This window comes from Salmo salar, chromosome ssa13 (assembly GCF_905237065.1).
Source record: "Salmo salar chromosome ssa13, Ssal_v3.1, whole genome shotgun sequence".
Taxonomy (NCBI): Eukaryota; Metazoa; Chordata; class Actinopteri; order Salmoniformes; family Salmonidae; genus Salmo; species Salmo salar.
In genome coordinates, this window is record NC_059454.1 from 102,550,613 (window position 1) to 102,575,476 (window position 24,864).

Genomic DNA, 24,864 nt, shown 5'->3' on the forward strand with positions numbered 1-24,864 from the left:
AAGTACAGAGAGATCCTTGATGAAAACCTGCTCCAGAGCACTCAGGACCTGGGGTGAAGGTTTTTATCACGCGGACTGGGATATGTTCAAGGGTAGCCTCCGAGAATAACATTGACGAATGCACTGATACGGTGACTGAGTTTAACAGGAAGTGTATAGGGGATGTTGTACCCACTGTGACTATTAAAACCCACCCTAACCAGAAACCGTGGATAGATGGCAGCATTCACGCAAAACTGAAAGCCCGAACTACCACATTTAACTATAGCAAGGTGACTGGGAATATGGTCAAATACAAACAGTGTAGTTATTCCCTCCGTAAGGCAATCAAACAGGCAAACCGTCAGTACAGAGACAAAGTGGAGTCACAATTCAACGGCTCAGACACGTGATGTATGTAGTGGGGTCTACACACAATCACAGACTACAAAAGGAAAACCAGCCAAGTCACAGACACCGACGTCTTGCTTCCAGACAAGCTAAACACCTTCTTTGCCCGCTTTCAGGATAACACAGTGCCACCGACGTGGCCCGCTACCAAGGACTGTGGACTCTCCTTCTCCGTGAGTAAGACATTGAGTAAGACCAGCCGAATCTGGTAATGAATGGTGTGGCTGTTGAACAAGTTGAGGAGACTAAATTACTTGGCGTTACCTTAGATTGTAAACTCTCATGGTAAAAACATATAGATTTAATGGTTGTGAAGATGGGGAGAGGTCTGTCTGTAATAAAGAGATGCTCTGCTCTGCTTTTTTGACACCACACTCCAAAAAGAAAGTCCTGCAGGCTCTAGTTTTGTCTTATCTGATTATTGTCCAGTCGTGTGGTTAAGTGCGGCAAGGAACGACCTAGTTAAGCTGCAGCTGGCCCATAACAGAGCGACACATCTTGCTCTTCATTGTACCCAGAGGGCTGATATAAATAATATATATGCGAGTCTCTCTTGGTTAAGAGTTGAGGAGAGACTGACTGCATCACTTCTTCTTTTTATAAGAAACATTAATGTGTTGAAAATCACAAATTGTTTGCATAGTCAACTTACACACAGCTCTGACACACACACTTACCCCACCAGACATGCCACCAGGGGTCTATTCACAGTCCCCAAATCCAGAACAAATTCAATAAAGTGTGCAGTATTATATAGAGCCATTATTGCATGGAACTCTGTGAAGTGAACAGCCAACCTGGTTTCAAAATACATATAAAGCAACACCTCACGGCACAACGCCTCTCCCCTAGATAGTTTGTGTGTATGTATTGATATGTAGGCTACGTGTGCCTTTTGTCATTTTGTATTTATTTATGTAGTTCTGTCCTTGAGCTGTTGCCTATTAAAGTTCTGTGTTATGCCATGTTTCATGTTTTGTGTGGACCCCAGGAAGAGTAGCTACTGCTTTTGTAACAGCTAATGGGGATCCTAATAAAATACAAAAAATACAAAAAAATCTATTACATATTTCTTAAACTTCTGACCATTAGCAATAAGGCTTCTGGCATTCCACTGAACGTTGACAAAACCCATAACTCTAATTGTCATCATACTGAGACATTCCATCATTAGTATTATTAGGGAAGGGAGGTTGTTGATGGAGGAGAAGAGTGAGGGACAGATTGGGAAAAATGGCGGAAGTGGATGCTGAGTTTGAATAAAGCAGCGCATCAGGCAAAGTTGGTGAAGACGAATGATCTGAATGGACAACAGTAGTATCGAAAACTGAAAGGAAATTTTCTAAAATTGGAGTGGAGGATACGTGTATTAAAGATATGATAATGAATCGCTTCTTGTTGGGATACATTTGTTGAGTAAGGATGCATATGTGGGAGACCCATTTGAGGTGTCAAATTGTGAAGCATACGCTGGGAAAAGTGGAGTCTGAAATAGTGACCAGGAATGGTCTTATTTCGATTAATTGTATTTCTGAAGAACAGAGGAAGATTGCAGTGAGTCTCAACAGAATCTGGACAACAGAAGTTTTTTATTTTGAACTTCGGAATAGAGCACCTGTCAAAGGAGTCATCTCAGGGGTGAAGACGGATCTTCAGGTTGAATACCTGAAGAGAATTTCTGGTGTGGTTGGTGCCCGGCGTCTGACCCGCTGGGTGAATGAAGAAAAAGAAGAAAGTCTGTCGGTCCTGTTGTTTTTTGATAAAGAGAAAATACCGACGCATATGAAGCTTGGTTATGTAAGATACGCTGTAGCTTTCGTCCCCAAACCATTGCAGTGTAAGAATTGTAAAAGATTTGGCCATGTTTCTAATGTGTGCAGACGGACAGAGTATATTGAAGAAAGGTGTGTAGAAGGACGACAGTGTTGCCATTGTGGTGGGGATCATGATCCCAAGTTCCTGGAGTGCCCTGTAAGGGTGAAGGAGATTGAGGTGGCAATAGTTAGTGTGGTCAATCAAATCTCCTATGCGAAGACGATTAAAAGAATTGAGAAAACAAGTGATGCTAGTGAAGATATGGTACGGGACGCATCACAGCCTGTAGTAAATGTTTGCTGCCAGTCAAATAAATACCATGTGTGTTAAAAAGGTAGATTTTGAGGCATTCATTGCCACAGATGTAAACTGTAAGGTATAAGTCTCAAATAAGTTGAAGAAACTGGACATTATTGTGGCTGCGGCAGAAAGGTTTTTGGGACTTAAGGATTTTACATTTGAAGGCTTGCAAGGGGTACTGGCGCCGGAAGACCCACCCTCCCAGGTTCCCCTTGAGCCTGTGTAGGGATCAGATATGTTTTGTATTTTAACAGAAAGTTGTTTGATTTAGTTTAGTTTATTTATACATTTTTTGGTAGTTTGGTGGGGTTTTTTGTTGGTATTTTGTAAAAGTTTGGGGAATCCTGTTTCCATCCCGCACAGTAGGTGACGGGATGCACATTAAATTGTGCGGTCGCCAATATACCATAAAAGAAGAAGTAGTATTAGTAGTAGTGTTAGTAGTAGTAGTATTAGTAGTAGTAGTAAACATATCAACAATCATGGCGACAGTAACATCTGTTACTCATAAAAACTCTGTTGCTACTTCCACAATGATTTTCAACTTGGCAGTTCTTTCCACAAATGCAGTCAGGTTGATAACCTTTCCAATGAAGGCCATAAAGTCAATCTGATTAACTGTCAAGGTGTCCACTGAACAGGACTCGTAACCATTTCAGGACTAGCATAAGCAACATTTCCTACAGTAAGTCCACTTATTTTATATATTTGGGCCTCTCTACCCTCTTTCTGCACCTGGCATTCACCAAATGCTGCACTGTGTTCCCCCACAATTACACCAGTTAACCTTGACATTGTTCTCACATTCACCATAATCATGTTCCCCTCCACATTTGGCACATATTTTCTTTCCTTTGCACAGAGCCACTACATGTCCCATTCTTTGGCATTTAAAACACCTTAATGGAGGTGGGACAAACTCTCTAACACTGAAAGCCAGGTAGCCCATCTGTACCTTCTTAGGCAAAACGTGCTCAAACATTAATAGTACTGACAGGCTTTCACTTCTCTGCCCCTCTTTCTTACTGAACAGCCTTTTGGCTTCAACCACTATGCCCCCTTCTACATTTTCTTTTATATCATCTATAGAGTGTGGAACCCCAGAAATGACCCCCCTCAGCTTAGCCGAAGATCCAGGGACATGACTTGTGATTTTCTTTCCATTGAGAGCTTTCATTTTCAGAATCTTCCCTCACTGAACATTGTCAGCACAGAATATTAACAGTCTACCATTACCAATGAACGGGGCTAATGTGATTTCACCTATCTCTTTCTTTTCGGCATTGGTTAATCGAATAGGGTGTAGATGAGACCCTGTGGTCGCATCAAACACGATTACAACTTTCCACTCCAACACATCATTAATATGGTTATTCACTACCTTCGTCCTCTTCATGCACTCAACACTGTCAGCAGCGCTTTTACCTTTCACCACAGACCATCCAGGTCCTTGACTTTCATCATCCCCACCCACACCATCATAACTATCACCCATGTCGACCACAGTTCAGCACAGCTTTTTGCTAAACCGCCTACCACAATATGAAACGATGGATTCTATCTCGATTCTCCACCGACCCATGAGACCACAAACACATTTTCTCACTGTCGCTCCGTGCTTCCTCCCCCCATAGAATTAGGTATTAGAATACTACTAGAATGGACATGAACCATTTTGGTCGGAGTTAGTCAACTATGGTTTGCCAGTGCTGCAGTGGTAGAAAAAGTAGTCATACTTGAGTAAAAGTGAAAATACCTTATTAATAAAAAGTGACTCAAGTAAAAGTGAAAGTCACCCAGTAAAATACTACTTGAGTAAAATTCTAACAGTATTTGGCTATATATATATATATATATATATATATATCTTAAGTATCAAAAGTAAAACAAATTGCAAATATATACTTAATTATCAAAAGTAAAACAAATTGCAAACATATACTTAAGTATCAAAAGTAAGTGTCTAAATCAACTATTTTCTTGTTTTTTTTTTAGTTTACGGACAACCAGGGGCACACTCCAACACTCAGACATAATTTACAAACGTAGCATGAGTGTTTAGTGAATCTGAGAAATTGGAGGTAGCAGGGATGAACAGGGATGTTCTCTTGATAAGTGCGTGCACTCAACCTGGTCTCTGAGCATTTTGTATTATTCTGTACGTAAATCCAAGACACACCATTATGTATGATATGTTATGTTTGGTATGGTTACATAATACAGATGGTTACTTAAGGTAAAAACGACAGGGAGGTGGTTGGTCAGGGTGGATGGGTATGCGTATAACACGAACCCAAAGGTTGCAAGTTCAAATCTCATCACAGACAACTTTAGCATTTTAGCTAATTAGTAACTTTTCAACTACTTACTACCTTTTATCTACTTTGCAACTACTTAGCATGTTAGCTAACCCTTCCCCTAACCCTAACTTTAACCTTTTTAGCTAACCCTGCAACTAACCTTCACCCTTTTAGCTAACCCCTTGCCCTAACACTAACCTTAACCCAACTCCTAAACTTAACCCTAACCTTAACCCCAACCTTAACCCCAAACTCCTAGCCTAGCTAACGTTAGCAAGCTCGCAAATATTAGCCACCTAGCCACTAGCTAGAATTTGTAACATAATTAACATACGTTTTTGGCAAATTCGTAACATATTGTACATTTTGCAAATCAGTAACGTATTGTACGTTTCGCAAATTCGTAACATAATATGAATTGTAATTCGGAACATATCATACAAAATAGGTGATGGACATCCACAAATTAATACACGCCATACGAAACGTAACATAACATACTAATTTCAGTAGAATGCATTCAGATGTACAACTGACTAGGTAAAATGGAATGTCACATATTTACGTACAGAATAATACAAAATGCTCTGAGACCAGAGCAATGCTCTGAGAACAATTTTCCTGTCCTGCTAAACATTCAAAATATAAAGAGTACTTTTGGGAGTCAGGGAAAATGTATGGAGTAAAAGGTACCTGATTTTCTTCAGGAATGTAATGAAGTAAAAGTATAAGTTGTCAAAAACATAAATAGTCAAGTAAAGTACAGATATCCCCAAAAAACGACTTATGTAGTTATTTTAAGTATTTTTACTTAAGTATTTTACACCACTGCAGTGCTGTGATAAGATAGTGTAAAATAATGAATTTGTAGAATTTATCAGCACCATATATGTTTGTTAGCTAGCTTGACAGACAGTTTTAGAGGAATGATTCTATAACATTTTCAAATGAACTGCCAATATGCCAACATTCCATTCAAACAATGCAGTCCATCCACAGCCAAACACTGGCTGAAATCAGTGGATGACAGGACTTAGAATAGATGATAGGTTGTAAATGCAACAAGTACTGATATTGTATGATATAATACCACTCTCAGCTTTTCTAGAAAACACAAAATGATACACTTTTGTTCTGTTTACATATATTTTAGAGGCGATTTTACAGAAAATGTGTATAAAACCAGAATAAAATGTATTTATGATTATATGACACTATGTTAGGTTGACAATAATTATATTACACAATTTACATTTTAGCAGACGCTCTTATCCAGAGCGACTTACAGTAGTGAGTGCATACATTTCATACATTTTTTCCGTACTGGTCCCCCGTGGGAATCGAACCCACAACCCTGGCATTGCAAACACCATGCTCTACCAACTGAGCCACACGGGACCATTTCTGATACAACACATGCCTTTGTTTAATTTCCTGCATAAGTAAAATCAGGATTATGCCTATACTGCCATTCACTCCAATTAGAATGGTTTGGATTTATCCCTGACCATTTGCACCCCATACTGGAACTTTGAGAGTTTATGACATAGCCCCTTTAGTAATTTAATAGGATCTCTATGATCCCCCCACCTCCCAGACAGGATATGAACACGGCAAAAATGTCTAAAGTGACAGGAAACTAGCTGTAAAACTGAAAAGAAATTCTCAGCCTCATTGCAAAATATGTAGAATAGCATGAGATTACCTATAAAATTTCACATTTTCCTCTCTGCCCCATGGCAATATGTGTATAATTGCAGGAAATGTACTTTAAACAGCAACATCTTCTCTCAGCCTCATCACATAATGTGTAGAATAGCATGAGATTAGCTATAAAACTGCACATATTCTCTTTGCCCCATGGCAAAATGTTTAGAATTGTAGGAAGTTAGCAGTTTCCCAAAAATGTTAATAATTATTTGGTGTTGGGGGGGGCTTGCTCAGACCTTGCGGGCCCCGTGAAATCACGGCATGCCACTTAGATTAATCAGTTCAAATAGGTTAGTGCTGGTTGACATCTGCAGAAGGCCTACATACATGCACTGCACTGCAGGCTACTGTTCAGTATTCAGAGGCGCAATAACTTTTTTTAAAGTTCAATTACATGCAGTCTGTGGTTCAACCACTAGATGTCGATAGAGACCCACAGTAGTAGTAGAGCAGAGCTCAATCAATAGGTCTTTGGTCCAATTTATTCTAGGCAAGTTCCACTTGATACAAGACAGGTGCGTTGGCCACACCCACTAATTGCCCACACCTGATGCCAATTATTTTATTTTATTTAACTAAGCAAGTCAGTTAAGAACAAATTCTTATTTACAATGATGGCCTACCCAGGCCAAACACGGTTAACAGTTTAGGTAGAGTATTGCATTGAGAGAGCAAGTGGTAAGAGGAAGCTAGACGTGATCAATTGTTGTCCATCATATTGAGTATGGGCTGCTTTTTTTTCTCCCTTTTTTAAATCCACATCTTCCCCCAACAGATACACAGATGACACGGTCTCTATTGCATTCTACACTGCCCTCTCCCACCTGGACAAGAGGAACACCTATGTGAGAATGTAGTTTTGGTATTTTTATTAGGATCTCCATTAGCTGTTGCAAAAGCAGCAGCTACTCTTCCTGGGGTCCACACAAAACATAATACAGAACATTCATAGGACAGAACTGCATCCGTGTTTTTTTAAAGGCACACGTAGCCTACATATCAATAAATACAAACTATCTAGGTCAAATAGGAGGCGTTGTGCTATGAGGCATTGCGTTCTGTTTTTTGAAACCAGGTTTACTGTATTTGAACAATGAGATGGAACAGAGCTTAAAGCTCCTCGGTGTCCACATCATTAAGGAATTAACATGGTCCACACAACACGTGACAATGCCTCTTCCCCCTCAGGTTGAAAATATGGGCCCTCAGATCCTCAAAGTTCTACAGCTGCACCATTGAGGGCATCTTGACTGGCTGCATCACCGCTTGGTATGTCAACTGCTTGGCATCTGACCGCAAGGCGCTACAAAGGGTAGCGCGTACAGCCCAGTAAATCACTGGGGCCCAAGCTCCGTGCCATCCAGGACCTCTATACTGTACCAGGCAGTGTCAGAGGAAGGCCCTAAAAATTGTTAAAGACTCCAGCCACCCTAGTCATAGACTGTTCTCTATGCTACTGCACACAAGTAGTACCGATGCACCAAATCTGGCACCAACAGTACCCTGAACAGCTACTACCCTCAAGCCATAAGACTGCTAATTAGTTAAACAGATACAGTGCATTCAGAAATAATTCAGACCTCTTGACTTTTTCCACAATGTTACAGCCTTATTCTAAAGTGGATTAAATAATTTCTCATCTACACATAATACCCCATAAAGACAAAACAAAAAGTTTTATACATTTCTTCAAACATCATTTATTCAGACCCTTTACTCAGTACTTTGTTGAAGCACCTTTGGCAGAGATTACAGATTTGAGTTCTTGGGTATGACGCTACAAGCTTGGCACACCTGTATTTGGGGAGCTTCTCCAATTCTTCTCTACAGATCCTCTGAAGCCCTGATAGGGATGGTACCAGGGTTCCTCCAGATGTGACGCTTGGCATTCACGCCAAAGTGTTCAATCTTGTTTATCATGGTCTGAGAGTCCTTTAGGTGTTTTTTGGCAAACTCCAAGCAGGCTGTCGTGTGCCTTTTTACTGAGTGGCTTCTACCATAAAGGCCTGATTGGTTGAGGGCTGCAGGGAAGGTTTTCCTTCTGGAAGGTTCTCCCATCTCCACAGAGGAATTCTGAAGCTCTGTCAGAGTGACCATCGGGTTCTTGGTCACCTCCCTTACCAAGGCCCTTCTCCCCCAATTGCTCAGTTTGGCCAGGCAGCGAGCTCTAGAAAGAGTGTTGGTGGTTCCAAACTTCTTCCATTTTAAGAATGATGGAGGCCACTGTGTTCTTGGGGACCTTCAATGCTGCAGACATGTTTTGGTACCCTTCCTCAGATCTGTGCCTCGACACAATCCTGTCTCGGAGCTCTACGGACAATTCCTTCAACCGCATGGCTTGGTTTTTGCTCTGACATGCACTGTCAACTGTGGGACCTTATATAGACAGGTGTGTGCCTTTCCAAATCATGTCCAATCAATTGAATTGACCACAGCTGGACTCCAATCAAGTCGTAGAAACATCTCAAGGTTGATCATTTTCGTGCCTCATAACAAAGAGTCTGAATACTTATGTAAATAAGGTATTTCTGTTTATTTTAATTTTTTTTAAATGGCTAACATTTCTAAAAACCTGTTTTCACTTTGTCATTATGGGGTATTAGGGGAAGATCAATGAGGAAAAATGTTAATTTAATACATTTTAGATTAAGGCTGTAACTTAACAAAATGTGGAAAAGGCAAGGGGTCTAAATACTTTCCCGAATACACTGTTGATACTCTAGTCTATTAGCCACATTATGACTGTCCTTGCTAGTTACTGTAGCTACCTGGACTATCTGCATTGACCCCTTTTCAACAAATTATTTTGACTCGTCACACTGCTGCTACTGCTTATCGAGCCTGTTGCTTAGCCACTTTACCCCTACCTATATGTACATATCTACCTCAATTACCTCGTACCCTGCACATCGATTCTGTACTGGTAGCCTGTGTGTATAGCCAAGTTATCGTTACTCATTGTGTATTTATTTATTTTATTTTTCTCTCTGAATTATTGGAAGGGCCTGTAAGCATTTCACTGTTGGTACTCCCGTATAGAAAGCATGTGACAATTTGATTTACACAAATATTTTTGTAGCTATATTTTTACATTTGTTTTATAACTGTCTAGTTGTATTTATCAACCCAGCTCTTTACAATGTAAGTCGGTGTAGGCTTTAATTTGACAATGACCACTGTGTACATTGCACATAAAAAAAAAAAAGGTGAGATATACCAGAGCTTTGAGAGAAAGGAGATGGGAATCCCACTGGACAATGAATGGAGACACGTATAACGCCCCTCCCAGCAGACTGTCGACCAATTGTGCCTATGTTGTTACTTTGTTGCTAAACTAACCGTCACGCCATCTGTTCTGAAAGTTGACAAACCTAACTATTTTCCTCAAGTGTGTAATGTCCCGATTCCAAAGCTATATGACATTACAGAAAACAACTTAATTATTTCACATCTCAGAAAAGATTTGCAATGTTGTACTTCATGAAATTATTGCTAATGTTGTTTTTTTTAAACTAGCGCCCAATGGCAAAGGTGCGTAAAGATGGAGGAATTCAGATTTAACTAAATGTTTTTTTGGGGGTAGAGGAATTCAGATATGACGTCATTGTTTTCAGCACTACCCACAGTTCTTAAACTATGGCTCCCAACTTGAACAAAATGTGCCAGTAAATCAACACAATCTACTTTTTAGTATACTGTGGTTTGCTGATACAAAAGGATAACGGAGAGCACTGTACAATACGGCGAATTTAGAAAACAAGGCATTTTAGGTAAGTACATGGGGGTAGCCATCTTTATACACCTTAGCTATTAGCCATCTTTATACACCTATGCTATTGACTCCCATTCCCTACTTGAAGGAGAGCTTTCCTTGTCCCAGAATCGCCCAGAATGCACCGTGCGGCCCATTGACAACGTATGGGCAATTTACACAATGGGCGTTAATACGATTCCAATGGAGTACCTCTGGATATAGCGACATCCGTTGGCTGGTTTCCTGTATTTGCATGCCCACAAAAACAGGGTCTTCACTGGTTACACCGTCCATAAAGGTCTAAACCCCGCCCATTTTTACAATTCATCTTAAAATGTCATTCTAAACCTTACCTTAACCACAATGCTAACTTTATGCTTAACTCTAAACTTAAATTCAGACCAAAAAGCAAATGTTTTCATATTTTTTTGCGACATATTGCCAATTTTGACTTTGTCTGTGCTATCTAGTGGAAGCTACAAAAAAGGGGCCCTGCGTCTTTAACGGCAAATTGTACAGAATTTTATTTCGCGAGATTTGCTTGGCGCGGTGACCCATGTGAGCGACACCTCCTGCAAGAATCATTCTCCCCTGCAGAGGAAAAGGCTATGGAGTGTTGAACGTTTTCACTGTTATTCCCCTTTCCCCCCAAGCCCCTGTATTTGTTGTGATTCATTTCTGTAACCTTTTTTGGTGGCTATCGGGCGGTGGAACGATGTGGATTCAAATTCGGACCATAGACGGAAAGGAGACACGAACCATTGAGGATCTTTCCAGGCTGACCAAAATTGAGTCTCTGAGGCTGAAAATCCAAGAGATCTTCAATGTAAACCCCGGACAACAACGGTTATTCTATCGGGGCAAACAGGTAGATGTCTCACCTATGGCCATCGTAACAGTTGTTTGTTTACGTTGCAGGATTAAGTGTCAGGCTGCTAACGTTGTACTTAATACTGGAGCTTCCTGTTTTGAAGGGAATTCGCCAACAGTTATTGCGCAAGAATCAAGAAGACTCACTGCCAGTGATATTAATTTGCTGCTGCTGTCCCCATTCATGCTTTATCTACTGTTGGATACATTGTTGCAACGTTTTCAGTTGGCCTATTTAAAACGCAATCGCCAACACTTGAGCTAGAGAGCTGAGAAATGGCGTATACTTCCTGGTCTTTTTCCAGATATTTAGTTTCGGGAAGGCAATAGAACATGTCCACTCATTAGAACCTCATTCTGATCCAATTACCAATTAGATTTTTTTGTTCTGTTTTATTTTCTTTGATATTTTGGATAGGTGGGCATATTTTATATAATTACCCGGTAATAGTCTTAGATACATTGAAAACGCGGCGGAATCATGTTTGCAAAAACATCTGGGATCTTTAGTAATGTTTAATTGCCTTTGATATTCATGCGGCATGTGATTGTTTGATGCATTTGTTTACGCTTAGGATGCGTTGCTCCACGTGCATCGCCATCCAGTGAAGTGCAGTGTTTACACCCGCGCGCTACTGGTTTGACACGCTCAACGTCACTGCATCGTGAACACAGTGGTTAGGCTTTCTAGTGAAAGATGCTACGGTCAGAGTGATCTAGGCATGATTACTTTGTTTCACCCATATTCTGCATGTACATGTAAATCATAAATACTTAGTGATATATTGAATACTATCTTTCAAATGTAGTATGAGCTAGATAAGAGGTTCTGCTGGACAATTACTCCTGGGGATTCTAGACCGGTTAAGAACACATTCTTATTTACTATGACTGCCTAGGAACAATTGTTGTGGGGCAGAACGACAGATTTTTACCTTGTCAGCTTGGGGATTCGATGTAGCAACCTTTTGGTTACTGGCCCAATGCTCTAAACACTAGGCTACCTGCTGTTCTAGACAATACTCCTGGGGATTCTAGACAATACTCCTGGGGATTCTAGACAATACTCCTGGGGATTCTAGACAATACTCCTGGGGATTCTAGACAATACTCCTGGGGATTCTAGACAATACTCCTGGGTATTCTAGAAGCTGAAGTGCATTGACACATTTTCTCTCATTAACGTTATGTCTTTTATAATAGGACATTGATCAGTCAGTGCAACATTGGCTTTTCTGAGACTTCACATAATGCCTTGTCATAATTTCAGTGTTTTGTGAAGGTGCATGTTCTTTAGGGCTCAGTTTCCAATGTAGTAATAGTGATTGGCTGCCTGAGTGTTGTCAGAATAGGTGTACACCCACCTACAACCACCTAATGACTCAAAATGCAGGCAGTTAAGAAAAACACTGGCAATACGGTTGGAGACAAACCCTGTGCAGTCCTACTGCCCATGTAATGGCCTTTAAGTCCACTCCTGTGTGTGTCAAATCACATTGCATTTGTCACATGCTTTGTGAACAACAGGTGTAGACTAACAGTGAAATGCTTACTTACGGGCCCTTCCCAACAATGCAGAGAGAAATAATCTAAAAATAAAAACACGAGGAATACATTCACAATGAGTAATAACTTGGCTTTAAACACGGGGCACCAGTACCGAGTTGATGTGCAGGGTTATGAGGTAATTGTGGTTGATATGTACATGTATGTAGATGTAAAGGGACTAGGCAACAGGATAGATAATAAACAGTAGCAGGAGCGAGTCAAGAGTTAGTGCAAAAAGGAACAATGCAGATAGTTAAATAATTAACCAAATAGCTAACTATTTAGCGGTCTTATGGCTTGGGGGTTGCGTGTGTGTGTGTGTGTGTGTGTGGCACCCACTTCATAATTGGCGGTAATCTGAGTAATCAGATGTAGAATGCTGGGAGGAGGAGGCTGTAGTCAGACAGTTAATCGTCTGAGCGCTATGTCCCTGTGTGCTTCTCACATTGCACCCTGTTTCTTATGTAGTACATTACTTTTGATCACGGCCCGTACGCACTAGGTAGAGAATAAGGAGCCATTTGGGACACTACCTGCGTGGGGAATATTTAAAGTTGGAATAATGACTCGACAGGCACCCCGTAAAGAAAATACTCCTTTTCTGTTATCAGATAATACACTTTAATCACACCATTTTGTTCTAGTTATTTGATTTACCATAGACATTACTTCCTTTTTGAAGGCCATTTAGCCATCCTTAAATCCTAGGCCCCACTTCTACATTTCATCTGTAAATAAATCAACAAAAGCACAATCGTGTCTGGCATTGAAAATAAATAGGTTGATTTTGTTTTCTTCCATCTTCTTATTACATGAAGTTGAAATGGTTTTGTCTCTGCACATGCATGCTTGGGGAGGTATTCCATTCCTGCGGAAGTCGTTCGTTGCTGTGTAATGTTGTACTGCATGAGGTGTCGACCATTTTGCATTTTTTGAATGAGGAATCCCTCCATGTGTTTGTCTGTGTAGAGGAAACATGGGACGTAGCCACGGCAAGCCTACTTTTTTGTGGGGAGTAAGCGACTAAGCAGGTTCCATTTTATAAAGTTAATTTAAACAACAAAAGACCTGCACTTGGTTAGCTTTGACACGGGTGTTCAGTTGACAGCCCACATATGTTTCATCACCGTGTGATTTATGCATGGCTGTCTGTTTCTAAGGAAACAATATGGTTTTCTCTTCATGCATTTCCATATAGAGAGTTACATTTTCCCACTATCCTGTTATTTATGCCTAGTTAATGATGATGATGATGATATGATGATAATACATGTGTCATTTAGCAGATGCTTTTATCCAACATGATTTAGTCAAGCGTGCATACATTTTTTGATGTACGGGTGGTCCCGGGAATCGAATCCACTATCCTGGCGTTGCAAGTACTATGTTCTACCAAATGAGCTTCAGAGGACCACAATATGTGCTATGGTTTTGAGGGTTATAAGGCTTATTATACAAGAAGACCCTTGGTTTTCAGTGCTGATTTTGTGGGGTACTGTAGTATAGTTGTAATGTAGTACTGTAGTGTAGGCCTGGTAGTACAGTAATGTACTGTAGTAAAGTTGTACTATAGTGTAGGTCTACTAGGACAGTAATGTAGTATAGTTGTAATGTAGTACTGTAGTGTAGTAAAGTTGTATTGTAGTACTGTAGTGTAGGCCCAGTAGTACTGTAGTAAAGTTGTACTGTAGTGTAGTACAGTAGTGTAAAGTTGTACTGTAATACTGTAGTGTAGGCCTAGTAGTACAGTAATGTACTGTAGTAAAGTTGTACTGTAATACTGTAGTGTAGGTCTAGTAGTACAGTAATGTACTGTAGTAGACTAATCCTTTTATTTCCTCTGCCTCGTAGGAAAGCAGGCAGGGTGGGTGGGGGATTTCCACGTGTGAAGAAATGTGAAGAATGAGCCACTCACAGTACCGACTACCGAAACACTGTTAGAATATGCTGCCGGAGGAGACTCGTTCAACTCATTCAATATCAAAATGGCGTCGTTTCAGCCCTAGTTCAAAGCATTGACTGACTCTGCCCTTGTGTTTGAAGATGGTCAATTTTACAGAGCCACAGTGGTCTTGCAACTCTGTGGCAAAAGTACCTTTTCTAGTCTTTATAGTACCTGCCTAACAGTCACCTACTTTCCCTTACATAGGAATACAGTCACCATTGCCATTCTCTTTCAGATCAGAACATGCCGTCTTGTCACACTCAAGGCTTGTGATTGGCTGGTTTTGAATTATGCTCCCAGTCTATTGGTGAGTGAGCGTTGCTCAGAGTGTTTGAAGGTCAGGCAGTAGTATTTTACTGTTCGAGTTGTAATGACCTTTCGGTGCCAAAAAAAACACTCGTTCGTCTGGAATGTTATAAATGCGAGAAAAGACTGATCAACTGTTTTTCATAAACACAAATACACACAATGTTTTCAACACGACAGACTAATAAACCGTGACACATTTTCTCTGTTGGGAAACCCAGGCCATTCGTTCAGTTATCTTGGTACTGCTCAGAGGCATTGTGGGCTTTGTAAGAACCGGTTCCATCGTTGTCCAGGGTTTTGGGGGACGGGGATAAGAGTGAGCTGCAGTCAGCCATGTGTACAGGCACGCCTTGCTCTCTCCAGTTTAGGGCTGGGCCGGCTGAAGGTTTGGAGCATGTCGTCTGACAGGGCTGAGGGCACTTGAACCATTTACATAGTTCTTCTTGCCTGCAGTGGAGGCAGTTTAATAACATGATGAAAGTTGGTGTTCTTTATGAGTTAAGGGACAGTGTGCCATTAAGAAGTGGCAGTTGAGGTAGATCAATGTAGTCCATGGTCGTGTTCGTAAGGGCACACTGTAATAAGACGTTTTCAAAGCATTTTGTAACAGAAAACGAAAATGAGCATTAGATAGTCCCTCTCCTTTTTTTCTTCCATTTTGTGCCTACTGAACACAACCCAGTATTCTGTGAATCCTGTAGGTCAAAGGTCAGAGTAATTGTTACGTTGTAGGAATTGGTGTGGTTTTCTGAGAGAGGTCAGTGTGAGATGGGGAGTAGGAGGGAATCAATCCAAAGCTTTAGGTGTTTTATGTAGCCTATCTTTTCTCCCCTCCTGCCATAGAGAACACCTTACAGACACTGTGATAGTACTTAAGGACAATAAATAAATTGGACGTTGGTAACCATGAACCTAGCTCTGGCTTATATAAACACAATAACATTAAATTCTTTAAAAAAAATTTTACATGAAAATATTCTAGTTTAGTCCAAGTTTAGCAATTTCTATGTTCAAATACCCTGCACGTGGATTTAGATTTTAGGATTTTAGCGGAGTATTCCACAGTATTCGCACGGTCTAGTCTAGTTCTTTTGTTGGTGGTTCCATCAGCGGCGACGCTGCGTTGAAGCCGGTGTTTTCTTAATTTGAATAGCAGCTAGCTACAGAAACTGCCACGGTTGTGGGTAATGCAAGGTAATTGGGAGCGCTTTCCTTTTCACTGTACCAGACCGGTTTGTCAAAAACGCAGGGTCCTGCTTTACAAACACAACGGCTAGAAAGAAACAACGTTTGGCGGGGGGGGGGGGAGGAGAGCAAGCCGCACCGAGCCAAATCAAGTCGACTTCTTTTTGTCCATGTATTTACTAGAGCTAAAGAATGGAATCTGAGGAAAAAATGACTGTTCTGTATAGATGACTAAATACAGCAGAGTTGGGTACACTCTGGATGGCCAGTTCCGTGTCAGTGTTTTGGGCTGCTTGATTAGAAACGTGACCTTGTTTTTTTTCTATTGCTCCCCTCTTTGGCAGTCTAATGGGCGGTAGGCGAGGGGCGGGATGGGCCGTGGGGGAGGGGGTATGGAGCAGGAGCACTGTGTGTGTGTGTGTGTTGGGCGTTTTCTAACTTATCCCAGAATTACTTTCTCCCTGCCAGACTGACTGTGGCTCTCTAGTCTCTCAACCGCCGGCACCACTGACTCTATAGACTAGTCTCTCATCACCCCACCGACTCTATAGACTGGTCTCTCATCACCCCACCGACTCTATAGACTGGTCTCTCATCACCCCACTGACTCTATAGACTAGTCTCTCATCACCCCACTGACTCTATAGACTGGTCTCTCATCACCCCACTGACTCTATAGACTGGTCTCTCATCACCCCACTGACTCTATAGACTAGTCTCTCATCGCCCCACTGACTCTATAGACTAGTCTCTCACCACTGACTCTATAGACTAGTCTCTCACCACTGACTCTATAGACTAGTCTCTCACCGCCGGCCCCACTGACTCTATAGACTAGTCTCTCACCGCCGGCCCCACTGACTCTATAGACTAGTCTCTCACCACTGACTCTATAGACTAGTCTCTCATCACCCCACTGACTCTATTGACTAGTCTCTCATCACCCCACTGACTCTATAGACTAGTCTCTCATCACCCCACTGACTCTATAGACTAGTCTCTCATCGCCCCACTGACTCTATAGACTGGTCTCTCACCACCCCACTGACTCTATAGACTGGTCTCTCATCACCCCACTGACTCTATAGACTAGTCTCTCATCACCCCACTGACTCTATAGACTGGTCTCTCATCACCCCACTGACTCTATAGACTAGTCTCTCATCACCCCACTGACTCTATAGACTAGTCTCTCATCACCCCACTGACTCTATAGACTAGTCTCTCATCACCCCACTGACTCTATAGACTAGTCTCTCATCACCCCACTGACTCTATAGACTAGTCTCTCATCACCCCGCTGACTCTATAGACTAGTCTCTCATCACCCCACTGACTCTATAGACTAGTCTCTCATCACCCCACTGACTCTATAGACTAGTCTCTCATCACCCCACTGACTCTATAGACTAGTCTCTCATCACCCCACTGACTCTATAGACTGGTCTCTCATCGCCCCACTGACTCTATAGACTGGTCTCTCATCACCCCACTGACTCTATAGACTAGTCTCTCATCGCCCCACTGACTCTATAGACTAGTCTCTCACCACTGACTCTATAGACTAGTCTCTCATCACCCCACTGACTCTATAGACTAGTCTCTCATCACCCCACTGACTCTATAGACTAGTCTCTCATCACCCCACTGACTCTATAGACTAGTCTCTCATCACCCCACTGACTCTATAGACTAGTCTCTCATCACCCCACTGACTCTATAGACTAGTCTCTCATCACCCCACTGACTCTATAGACTAGTCTCTCACCACCCCACTGACTCTATAGACTAGTCTCTCACCACCCCACTGACTCTATAGACTAGTCTCTCACCGCTGACTCTATAGACTAGTCTCTCACCACCCCACTGACTCTATAGACTAGTCTCTCATCACCCCACTGACTCTATAGACTAGTCTCTCACCACTGACTCTATAGACTAGTCTCTCACCACTGACTCTATAGACTAGTCTCTCATCACCCCACTGACTCTATAGACTAGTCTCTCACCACTGACTCTATAGACTAGTCTCTCACCACTGACTCTATAGACTAGTCTCTCACCGCTGACTCTATAGACTAGTCTCTCACCACCCCACTGACTCTATAGACTAGTCTCTCATCACCCCACTGACTCTATAGACTAGTCTCTCACCACTGACTCTATAGACTGGTCTCTCACCGCCCCACTGACTCTATAGACTAGTCTCTCATCACCCCACTGACTCTATAGACTAGTCTCTCATCACCCCACTGACTCTATAGACTAGTCTCTCATCAACCCACTGACTCTATAGACTAGTCTCTCACCACCCCACTGACTCTATAGACTAGTCTCTCATCTCACCACTGACTCTATAGACTAGTCTCTCACCACCCCACTGACTCTATAGACTAGTCTCTCACCACCCCACTGACTCTATAGACTAGTCTCTCACCACCCCACTGACTCTATAGACTAGTCTCTCACCACCCCACTGACTCTATAGACTAGTCTCTCACCACCCCACTGACTCTATAGACTAGTCTCTCACCACCCCACTGACTCTATAGACTGGTCTCTCACCACTGACTCTATAGACTAGTCTCTCACCACCCCGCTGACTCTATAGACTAGTCTCTCACCACTGACTCTATAGACTAGTCTCTCACCGCTGACTCTATAGACTAGTCTCTCATCACCCCACTGACTCTATAGACTAGTCTCTCACCACTGACTCTATAGACTAGTCTCTCACCACCCCACTGACTCTATAGACTAGTCTCTCACCACTGACTCTATAGACTAGTCTCTCACCGCTGACTCTATAGACTAGTCTCTCACCACTGACTCTATAGACTAGTCTCTCACCACCCCACTGACTCTATAGACTAGTCTCTCACCACCCCACTGACTCTATAGACTAGTCTCTCACCACTGACTCTATAGACTAGTCTCTCACCGCTGACTCTATAGACTAGTCTCTCATCACCCCACTGACTCTATAGACTAGTCTCTCACCACTGACTCTATAGACTAGTCTCTCACCACCCCACTGACTCTATAGACTAGTCTCTCATCACCCCACTGACTCTATAGACTAGTCTCTCACCACTGACTCTATAGACTAGTCTCTCACCACCCCACTGACTCTATAGACTAGTCTCTCACCACCCCACTGACTCTATAGACTAGTCTCTCACCACCCCACTGACTCTATAGACTAGTCTCTCATCACCCCACTGACTCTATAGACTAGTCTCTCATCACCCCACTGACTCTATAGACTGGTCTCTCATCACCCCACTGACTCTATAGACTAGTCTCTCATCACCCCACTGACTCTATAGACTAGTCTCTCACCACTGACTCTATAGACTAGTCTCTCACCACCCCACTGACTCTATAGACTAGTCTCTCACCACCCCACTGACTCTATAGACTAGTCTCTCACCACTGACTCTATAGACTAGTCTCTCACCGCTGACTCTATAGACTAGTCTCTCACCGCTGACTCTATAGACTAGTCTCTCATCACCCCACTGACTCTATAGACTAGTCTCTCATCACCCCACTGACTCTATAGACTAGTCTCTCACCACCCCACTGACTCTATAGACTAGTCTCTCACCACCCCACTGACTCTATAGACTAGTCTCTCACCACCCCACTGACTCTATAGACTAGTCTCTCACCACTGACTCTATAGACTAGTCTCTCACCGCTGACTCTATAGACTAGTCTCTCACCGCTGACTCTATAGACTAGTCTCTCACCGCTGACTCTATAGACTAGTCTCTCACCGCTGACTCTATAGACTGGTCTCTCACCGCTGACTCTATAGACTGGTCTCTCACCGCTGACTCTATAGACTAGTCTCTCACCACCCCACTGACTCTATAGACTAGTCTCTCATCACCCCACTGACTCTATAGACTAGTCTCTCACCACTGACTCTATAGACTAGTCTCTCACCACTGACTCTATAGACTAGTCTCTCATCACCCCACTGACTCTATAGACTAGTCTCTCACCGCTGACTCTATAGACTAGTCTCTCACCACCCCACTGACTCTATAGACTGGTCTCTCATCACCCCACTGACTCTATAGACTAGTCTCTCATCACCCCACTGACTCTATAGACTAGTCTCTCACCGCTGACTCTATAGACTAGTCTCTCATCGCCGGCCCCACTGATTGGTATGGTTTTGCACCTTTTGTTGCGTTAGGGAAATTAATCGTTACACATACAACAGCCGTGACTCACTTATGAACATACACACACACACTCAGCCGTGTGTACACACAAAAACAAGTGCATTTTGGAAGCGCAGTTCATGTACTGATGCTTTGATAGGTTTGGCACCTACGCAAAAACACCTTCCCCAATTCTGATAGAGGTCGATCCCAGGTGATCCAATTCACTTAACTGGCAGACGCAGTTAAACCCCACAAAAGTACCGTGGTTATAAAATAAATATTCTGTCATTTTAATTCCATATACAGTACTTTTCTCTGTTGTGTTTTAAAATCATTGTGAGATGCCAAGTCATATCTGTCAGCCAGGATAGAATCTAATGGACTTTTCCAGGTTCGTCCTGCTGGTGTAGTGTTGCCATCCTCTCCACATGGAAGATATTAGGTTTCTGTTTCTTATCATAATGAAGGGGGCCCGTCCAGCATGCCATTCAAACACTAAAAGAGATGTTCAATAATTACGTATTCAGAATAGGTTGTCCCAACCATGCCAGTGCGTAAGCAAAGCATACCCTGTGCAGTTTTTAGTCACTGTCTGAGTGCTGTGCTTGTAATGATTAGAAATGAGCTTTTCAAAGACAGTCTGGCTGACTTGTCACCTTGGATAAGATAAACACAGAAATGAGTTTGACTGGGGAGAGGTGGTAATTGTGATCAATAACCTAATAATAATAATAATAATAGTAATGAGAATATACACTAGGGTCGTCCCTGACAACAACAAGAAATCTTGGTTTACCGGAAGTCGTCTGTTCTTCCAATCAAACTTTTTAAACGTATATTTTTCGATTTACAGTTGAAGTCCGAAGTTTACATACACTTAGGTTGGAGTCATTAAAAGTCGTTTTTCAACCACTCCACAAATTTCCTGCTTACAAACTATAGTTTGGAAAGTAATTTAGGACATCTACTTTGTGCATGACACAAGTCATTTTTCCAACAATTGTTTACAGACAGATTATTTCACTTATAATTCACTGTATCACAGTTCCAGTGGGTCAGAAGTTTACATACACAAAGTTGACTGTGCCTTTAAACAGCTTGGAAAATTCCAGAAAACGATGTCATGGCTTTAGAAGCTTCTGATAGGCTAATTGACATAATTTCTGTCAATTGGAGGTGTACCTGTGGATGTATTTCAAGGCCTACCTTCAAACTCAGTGCATCTTTGCTTGACATCATGGGAAAATCAAAAGAAATCAGCTGCTTCATCCTTGGGAGAAATTTCCAAACGCCTGAAGGTACCACGCTCATCTGTACAAACAATGGTACGCAAGTATAAACCCCATGGGACCACGCAGCCATCATACCGCTCAGGAAGGAGACATGTTCTGTCTCCTAGAGATGAACGTACTTTGGTGCAGAAAATGCAAATCAATCCCAGAACAACAGCAAAGGACCTTGTGAAGATGCTGGAGGAAACAGGTACAAAAGTATCTGTTTGTAAAACGCGTCCTATATTGACATAACCTGAAAGGCCGCTCAGCAAGGATGAAGCCACTGCTCCAAAACCACCATAAAAAAGCCAGACTACGGTTTGCAACTGCACATGGGAACAAAGATCATACTTTTTGGAGAAATGTCCTCTGGTCTGATGAAACAAAAATAGAACTATTTGGCCATAATGACCATCGTTATGTTTGGAGGATAAAGGGGGAGGCTTGCAAGCCGAAGAACACCATCCCAACCGCGAAGCACGGGGGTGGCAGCATCATGTTGTGGGGGTGCTTTGCTGCAGGAGGGACTGGTGCACTTCACAAAATAGATGGCATCATGAGGTAGGAAAATTATGTGGATATATTGAAGCAACATCTCAAGACATCAGTCAGGAAGATAAAGCTTGGTAGCAAATGGGTCTTCCAAATGGACAATGACCCCAAGCATACTTCCAAAGTTGTGGCAAAATAAGGACAACAAAGTCAAGGTATTGGAGTGGCCATCACAAAGCCCTGACCTCAATCCCATGGAAAATTTGTGGGCAGAACTGAAAAAGCGTGTGCGAGCAAGGAGGCCTACTGACCTGACTCAGTTACACCAGCTCTGTCAGGAGGAATGGGCCAAAATTCACCCAACTTATTGTAGGAAGCTTGTGGAAGGCTATCCGAAACGTTTGACCCAAGTTGAACAATTTAAAGGCAATGTTACCAAATAATAATTGAGTGTATGTAAACGTCTGACCCACTGGGAATGTGACGAAATAAATAAAAGCTGAAAGAAAATTCTCTCTACTATTATTCTGACATCTCACATTCTTAAAATAAAGTGGTTATCCTGACTGACCTAAAACAGGGAATGCTTACTGGGATTAAATGTCAGGAATTGTGAAAAACTGAGTTTAAATGTATTTTGCTAAGGTATATGTAAACTTCTGACTTCAACTGTGTGTGTGTATGTATGTATTTATTGATGAACTAAGACACAAATGACTCGAGGGAGCCAGAGATCTAGATAACCAGGGAAGAAAATATATCCTGAAGTTGTCGGTAAAAAATAAATAAAACAAACGAGTCATCATCAACCCTTCTCATGTGGAATGACAATGTATCTTACCATTTCTACTGATCTGCGTGACAGTTATGGTTTTCATATGCACATTTTTGTGGAACAGTTTCATTTATGATAACTTCTTCATATCTCAAAATCATTGGCTTGTGGTTAATCACAATTCTATCTAAATGGAAAATGATACCAACTAAAAAAGTAATTTATATTGCCAATTATGTACAAATAGCCTACATAAAGCCAACAAATAAAAACATTGCAGCCTGCAGGTAGAAAACATCCTGATTTTAATATAAATATCCTATAAATCACATATGCTACTCATGGTCTGTCTGCAACGAACCTGAAACATTGTATCAACTATTATCTTGGGTCTGGCCTGAGGCTTGAGCTAGCTAACTTGGGTCTGGCCTGAGGCTTGAGCTAGCTAACTTGCAACATTGTATAAAATACTTTGGGCCCTCAGTTTCCTGCTCAGTGAGCTCGGGACGTACACAGCTGTAGGGTATTTATGCAAGGGATAAGAAGCAGTGCTTGACTTTGGCAGGAGCTCACCAGAGCTGAGTACCGACACCTCAAATGTTCTACTGCTTGAGCTCCTGTTCCTCTTTATAGAATATCAGAAGTATTGTGGAGCTCCTGCACCTAAATATAAACAGTACCAGCACCCAAAATGAATACTGGAACCTATTTCAGTTCAAGTCAGACACTGATGAGAAGTAATGAGGTAGGCCTATTTTATGGCTTTTCCACTGAATCGGAGGATAACATTTTTCCCTTTCACTCTGAGTTGTTATCAAAACGGAGGGGCTGGAAAGATTTTTCAACTGCATTGAGGAACTATTGTCATTCTCAATGGATGTTAAAACTGACTTTGTTTCCTGTTTGAGGTGAAGAAAACATTACTTTGAGAATCTCCACAGCTCATTAGTGGTGGTGCGTTAAGCCAATCAGAAATACTATCAGACATCCCCAAATGGCCACGTTAATATACCTACATTTGCGTGCAGGCCATGTAGCCTATAGGGCTATTTCTATGCGTATTTAGGTGTGCGTCCTTACTCAGCATCGACAGGAGCGCTCCAAACAAAATAATGACTAAACTGACAACTCGTAAATAGAATGAAATAAACCAAAACTTGTTTCTCAAAAGTGTTGCAGCATAGGTTGTGCGCTCTACAAACAAAATGTCCACTCCTACAATGAGAACGGTAAAAGACTGGAATAATATGTTGATATTATTATTAACAGAAATTACCATAACAAAACAAACATTGTAGAATAGGAGTTAACGGTAAATGTACTACTGGTGATGTATGTAAAGGGGAATTGATTTACACTAACAATCAAACGCAAACAATTCACACAATGAAGTTATGAAACAATGAATGTGCACATTGTGAGTCTGGGTAATACATGGTCAATCTGACGTCTGCATTGGCCGTGCAGCATTTACGGTGATACGGCCTCTGCAGAAATCAGGGCATTCACACTTCTCGCTGAGCAGTGCAAAGCTGTTGTCAAGGAAGTGAGTTTTTGTGTTTTCTACAGGATGTACCACCTACAGTCAACCAATCAGGTCAATGCAGAGCTATACAGAGCCCTCCACATTGTTGTAACAGTTGGGAGGAGCATGGCGATGCGGTATGGAGCTCCATTTGGTCTCTGGAGGCTCGCAATTCCGTCCCACAATCCATATGGAGCCTCCGACCACATTTTCAGATCAAGCATAAATTGTCTTTTAGTCTAGGCCTCCAATGGATTAGTTCACTGAGATGGGCGCGTATGTGTGTATATGTGTATATATATATATATATATATATACTGCAAAAAAAAATAAAGGGAACACTTAACACATCCTAGATCTGAATGATAGAAAAAATCTTATTAAATACTTTTTTTTCTTTACATAGTTGAATGTGCTGACAACAAAATCACACAAAAATAATCAATGTAAATCCAATTTATCAACCCATGGAGGTCTGGATTTGGAGTCAC

At 41.8% G+C, this 24,864-nt stretch overlaps 1 protein-coding gene across 2 annotated transcripts in view; it reads left to right on the forward strand.

Annotated features, from left to right (window-relative positions):
* Window positions 1-10,137: 10,137 nt before the first annotated feature.
* Window positions 10,138-24,864, forward strand: part of LOC106568437 (E3 ubiquitin-protein ligase UHRF2) — a 48,833-nt gene continuing 34,106 nt past the window's right edge. Inside the window, exon 1 of one of the 2 annotated variants that reach the window (XM_014138767.2) lies at window positions 10,138-10,285. Coding sequence is in view for 1 of the 2 variants with exons in the window: in XM_014138765.2 (XP_013994240.2) it covers window positions 10,985-11,137 (153 nt within the window). In the remaining variant the exon portion in view is untranslated. Of the gene's footprint in view, window positions 10,286-10,654; window positions 11,138-24,864 lie in introns of those variants that run through there. The other variant, XM_014138765.2, reaches the window with a different exon arrangement.